This window comes from Gracilinanus agilis, chromosome 1 (assembly GCF_016433145.1).
Source record: "Gracilinanus agilis isolate LMUSP501 chromosome 1, AgileGrace, whole genome shotgun sequence".
NCBI lineage: Eukaryota > Metazoa > Chordata > Mammalia > Didelphimorphia > Didelphidae > Gracilinanus > Gracilinanus agilis.
Genome location: NC_058130.1, coordinates 673019240 through 673025441, shown reverse-complemented (window position 1 = coordinate 673025441; position 6202 = coordinate 673019240). Strand labels below are relative to the sequence as shown.

The following is a 6202-nucleotide window of genomic DNA, read 5'->3' as shown; positions in this document are numbered from 1 at the left end:
GACCAATATGCATGTTAAAATCCCCCAAATAAGGAGGATTTAAGCCAAGCCAAGCACTACCTGAATGAGAAAGGAAAGGAAGCGTCCTAGGGACTGGTGGTTAACATAGCCACTAGCATCTCTATTGGGGGAAAATAATGAACCTCAAGGGAAGGTCGCCAAGTGTCAGAAATTCATCAGCAGGCATTTCAGTATTCTCTATCAGGCCCTGGGCTAGGTGGTGGGAACAGGAAGACAACAGTCAAAAAATCCTTCTCTTGGAGGATTGCACTGATCTAGGTAAATATAGACAGAATCTAAGCGAGACAAAAATACAAGGTATTTGAATCAAGTGGCAAAGGATATTCTGACACCCTCTCAGCGCCCCAGTGGGTCAAGAATTAGGAGAGAAGGATGACCAAGGATACAGCATTCCCCCCCGAGTCACCCAGGTGGCTTCTGTTTTTTGCTGCTACACAAAGTGCTGTTATGATTAGCTCTAATTTTTTTTCCTATCTATATCTTTCATTGTACACAGTTGTTTGCATGTTGTCTCCCCCATTAGACTGTGCAGTCCTTGAGAAGAGGGATTCTTTGCAAGCCTAGAGTTTAGCACAGGGATAGCACATAGTTGGTACTTAATAAATGTGCATTGAAATTCTATCCTCCTCTCCTGGAAGTAATGTCTAATAGTGAATAAAAGGTATGGGAACCATAGTAACTTTTCTCACAGAATTTTAAATTATCTTCCAAAACTGCTGGATTAATTCACAGTTTCATCCAGTGTGCCATTCTGTCCATCTTTTCCAGGCCTCTGCAACATTATTCCCATCTCTATAGAGTGTCCAGAATGATGTCACAGTATTGATGGCTGTTCTCTCCTACTGCCCTGTTCTTATTTGCAACTGGATCAAATATGTTTAAAAGCATATTTATGGCTACCCAGTGATACAGTAGATATAAAAATCAATGAGCGAGTGAAATAGTCTGCAAATAATTATCTCTTCCATTTTCCCAACCTTTTCTCTTAAAATTTAAGATTGACATCAATGTTGTTACAAAGCCAAACTAAATGAACAAGATTACAGTTTAATCCCAAAATTTCTTGCTCATCCTTTTTTCAATGTTCTTCTACAAGCATTTCAGAGACCTCTAATTTTACACTGTTTTGAATCTGTGGAAAAGATCGACATTTTGTCATTTTCTTGAGACGAGATATAAACACCACCAGAAAGAAGCAAAGCTATAAGATTTCAATGATCATTTCATTTATTTGCATAACCAACTTTTTCACATACAAAACATAATGGGTCCCAAAAGAAAACATGTTCTCACTATTAGGACTTCAAACTGATTTGTGATTTAACAAGCATTTCTCAGATATCTAACAGTCTTCATTTTAATCACAAAGTAAAACATTTCTTTACAACAGTTTACATACAAAGAAGATCAAAAACAAATTAATCCCCATCTTGGATCCATGTGTCTGTGTTTTAGTAACAGTATGGCATTCAGTAGTACGTCATCCCAAAAGTCTCTTAAGGCTTGGCAAGTTTCATGTATTCATTCCTTCTCCAATGGGCTTCCCTTAAGTTTAATGTAAGTATTTAATTTCTGAATAAATGAGAGGAAATATGACACGGCAAGCTTTGTAAAAGACAGCACCACTGCTGAAGAAGGCTCGTGGTTTTGTAATCCAGGGTTCTGACTTAAAACAAAAGTAAACAGCATATAATGCAACGGCAAAGAAATGTCCAATGAGAGTCATGGGATCAGGTGACAATCTATAACAAAAAATATATACATATTAGAAATACCATAATTTAAGATCATTTAAAAAATCTAATAGAGTGCCAATTATGATTGCATCTTTTAAATTAAACAGCTATTCTCTTAATTCAAAAAATTTTGCATATTTTTTTCTAGCTTAAGGATGGAGAAGCCTGGTTTGTCTTGGAAACCTGATTTTTAAAAACATTTGAGTTCTTTTATGGTTTAATTTATTCTTTGGTTCCCAGGTTCTGTGACCCTTGATAGCAAAATGGAGGGCAAAGCTCCCAGAGACTTGGGCCTGGACCAGCTAAGTGGCATTGAAGCTTAAAGATAACTTTTTCTATATCAACTTCATATAAACTTTTAATTTAGTGAAAAGAGCTGATCATTTCATTTTCCAGCCAATTTTTTTAGGAGCATTTTTCAGGATTCCACCCACCTTATTAAAATTAACTTTAAAAACATCTCATTATCTATGGTAACAACAGAATGGACAGTATGGATTAAGCCAAAGATAATCAAAAGCCTTCAACTCAGTGACAGGTTTCATTTAAAACCTCCACCATAGTAACTGCTCAGTTTTCTCTCAATGTTCTTGCCTACCTTCTAATGAAAATGCTAATTAACAAAAATAGAGCCCAAAAGTATCAGCAAAGAAAAGCTGACATTAATTCACAGTGATCATTACTATCTAGGCAAGTTAACCATAAAATGTTTAATTAATTTGTGTGCTGTTTAACTTACACAGAAAGCAATCCAACTGGACCAGAAATACAGTTTCCACCAAGCTTGAAGTAAAAGAAACAGGCTCTTCTTAACTGATGCAGAGATGCTAAAATATGATTTAAAAATTATCTTTAATCAAAATTGTCATGTATTGATCAACTCAATAGTAATATTCAAAAGCTCAAGACGACTCAGAGTTATGTATTAGAATGTAATCTAATTTTAATCAACACTTGTAGATGCAAAAAAATTCTTAAGACTCGGTTTTCCTAATCCATTCTTCTTGCAAGTTTTGTAATCCTCACTATGCTGATGAAAATTAAGTTCTTAAAAGGCCTTAACTACTTTTTTCATCAAGACGAACTCTCCCTCCATTCCAAAGTCATTTGAATGTAGTTGCTGTGTAAGAATCCATTTATTATTCTAAAGAATTATTCGCAAAGTCAACTTTATTTTATCCTTAAAATGCTGTAAGAAAATCCTAGGTAAGAGGTGTGACACGTCCTGTTGTCAACAGAGAAACTGAAGAGAAACACTGAGTTGTAAATATGCTAGTCTATATGTGAAAAGTTTTTGAGGAAAGACAAGACCTGGAAATGTGACTTTCCTAGAAAATGGAGAAAGACCATGGTCTTAGATAAAAGTCTGGCCGTCCCTACTAGAGGAGCTGAGGGGAAGAAATTGGAGATATAAAAGAAACTTGGAAATTCAGAAAACACTGGTTCCAGGATAGAGAAGAAAACGAGATGAGCTTTAGACTGGATGGTGTTGAATTATTGCCTCATAGAAAAGCAGTGAAAGAACAGAAGAGCAATTAGACTGGAGAATTTCTGGGGCTACAATCAAGGCTCAGAGTAATTTTGACTTGAACCTGAGAAGTTAACATTGGGCCTAAACTGAAAAAATCTTTACTCTCCATGGAGGGGCAAAGAAGGAAGAGAAAAGAGGAAAGAAAATTAAGAGAGAAATGAGAAGAAAAGGAGAGGAGAAACAGGCAGGTATAGAGACAGAGAATGAAGATATACAGCTTTAAAGTTAGTTAATACCTCCAAGGAAAGTTGTGAGTTCAAGAATAAGGAACCAACCATCTGGTAGGACAGTGAAAATTATAGTTTCTGCAGAAGACTGATTAATGTTCTAAACCTATGCAAATTTATAGTATAGAATATCTGTAATTTACCTAATCTCTCCATAGCTGTATTCAAAGATTGCTTCCCCCTGCAGACAAAATGTTTTTTGTGCTTAAATAAAAAGCATATACTGTCCTGCAGGGGAACAACAAGTTGAGGAAAGGTATGCCAAGAGAAGGATAAAAAAGGGAAATCAGGAACTCGGACTTTGAAGGAGAAATTTCCTTTTTTCAAATCAGCCAATATTTTCAAGTGCCTACTCTGTGTAAAACACTAGACTTAGTACTCAGAAAAAAACAAAACCAAAAATAGTCCCTGCCTTCAAGAACCTTCCATTCCACTGTTCCTCTGGAGCACAGTCATAGAAGGTTCCCCAGAGAAGAGGAAACAATAACATGGTGCAGGATCCCTCTATTTGATATGTTATTTGAATTGAGTCTGTTCTTTCATCACAACCACAAAGAACCACCATTTTGTATTAGGATAATAGATTTGACCAATAACATATCAAATTTGTAGAATAACAGAGTTCTTTCTCCTATACTCATCTAAAGGACTTCTTGCTACATTTAAAGTATAATGTGGGGAAAAAAACACGCTTTCCTGGGAGCTAAGATTCACTGGCCATTTCTTAACTATATATAACTTTGGACAAGCCAATTGACAGCTAGTCTCTATACATTTGTAAAATGAGGCATTTGGTAGAGCTCTAAGACCCTTTCATTTCTAACATTCTACAATTATAATCCCTCACTTACCATCTGAGGCAGAAAATAATTCATAAAGAGCCTGAGCAAGAACATTCACAACAAATGAATGGGACTTTCTTCTTGACCGATAGAATGAATTTTGGGCCTAAAAAAAGAAAAAAGTGGGTCTTTTATAATGTAAGAATGAAGAAAAAAGTAAATTTTCCTAGTGATTTTTCTAATTCCCCCAAACCGAGAGTAGGTTGCTCACCTCCCAGTGACCTCTAGAGTTGAGGGGTCAGTAACTCATAAGCTGGAATTTACATTCTTTAATTAGATGAAAGAGTTCTATACAACAAAGCATAAAACGCAATGTTCTAATAACAGAAATTAGAGGCCTTGAAGAGTTAAAGGTTACAAGGCAAAGAAGCACATCCAGGCCCTACTGGGGCACTATGAATCTCCTTTGTCGTGACTCACACAATGATTCTGAATGCCTTTAGAGGCCCAGGACAGACATTCATTTGAAGGCTATGATGAACTATCTTACCTGGAGAAGTGCTCTCTCATCATAAAGATCAGGGATGCTCTTCAGCAACTTCCTCCAGATTTTTATATCATTGAAAACAACACTCATTCCCCCACCAGTAAGAGGATGTCGTATATTATAGGCATCTCCCAAAAGAAGAACACCTGCCCCAAGAAATAAAGAAATGATCATTTGAAACATCCTTTCATCATCACTATTCATTTTTGTTAACTACCATTAGTTTGAAAAACGATGGAAAAAATTTAAGAAAAAGTAATTACAAAAGAAAATTTGCTCTGGTGAACCTTCAAGAATATTATAGTCAGCTTTTTATTGTATACTAATCCAGTATAGAATTATAATCAAATGTACAAATTACAGTAGGACCTTTGTTAAAGTTTAACAATGTATTTTAGTAAATGAAAACTATAAGAACATCTCACAGAATACTAGAGATTTTGACTGTTATGCTTATTTTTAACTCATCTATGCCTCAGAATAATAGGGACTCTCCAATTAAAGGTTTTTATAGAACTGATAATAATAGCACTTTGTAAGAATGAAATTTGGGAGATGCCATCTTTAAGTATATATATGTATTTTCTATGGACACGTGGAAATTATCAAACTACATTTCCCGTGGTCCAACGGGTTTCTGGTTCCGGTTCTTTGGGCATGGGGACGCCTAGGTCTCCACGCAGAGAACAGTTTAAATCTCCTGGGTTAGGAGGGAGTGGCCTCTTGGCCAGCAGACTCAGGAAGAGACGGGAGGTAACAATAATGGCGCGGGCGGCAGTTTTGAATTCTTACAAGCGCGTGGTCTAATGACTTTATCTATCAGCATGGCTTTAATTAAAATACTAATTTATATTATTATATCAGCCTTTATTATTTTTTATCCTTATAACTTTAGCAACCAAGAATCTTCAAATGATTCCAACAAGGCAAATACTCTTTGAAAGAAGCCTCATCAAATTAGGACATTTAAGCAATCTATCATATACTAAAAAAGGAAAATTAAGTCTCTCCTCAAATCTCTGCTCTGACAATAGCAGATAAATGATATTGTGAGATAGGATGAAATTTTAAAAGCAAAATTTAATTAGAAATATTCAAAGCTCGGGGCAGCTGGGTAGCTCAGTGGAGTGAGAGTCAGGCCTAGAGACAGGAGGTCCTAGGTTCAAACCCAGCCTCAGCCACTTCCCAGCTGTGTGACCCTGGGCAAGTCACTTGACCCCCCATTGCCCACCCTTACCAATCTTCCACCTATGAGACAATACACCGAAGTACAAGGGTTTAAAAAAAAAAAAGAAATATTCAAAGCTGGAGAGGAAGAATTTAGAAAACAATGGCACAACAACTAAGAGTAGTTGTTT

The 6202-nt window shown here is 36.1% G+C and overlaps 1 protein-coding gene across 1 annotated transcript in view; it reads right to left on the bottom strand.

Moving 5' to 3' along the window:
* Positions 1-1225: 1225 nt before the first annotated feature.
* The window catches only part of SQLE (squalene epoxidase), a 45584-nt gene continuing 40607 nt past the window's right edge, over positions 1226-6202 (bottom strand). Inside the window, exons 8-11 of the mRNA XM_044658284.1 lie at positions 4848-4990; positions 4367-4463; positions 2497-2584; positions 1226-1763 (exon numbers count right to left, since the gene is read on the bottom strand). Of these exons, the coding sequence (XP_044514219.1) occupies positions 1574-1763; positions 2497-2584; positions 4367-4463; positions 4848-4990 (518 nt within the window). The 3' untranslated portion in view covers positions 1226-1573. The remainder of the gene's footprint in view (positions 1764-2496; positions 2585-4366; positions 4464-4847; positions 4991-6202) is intronic.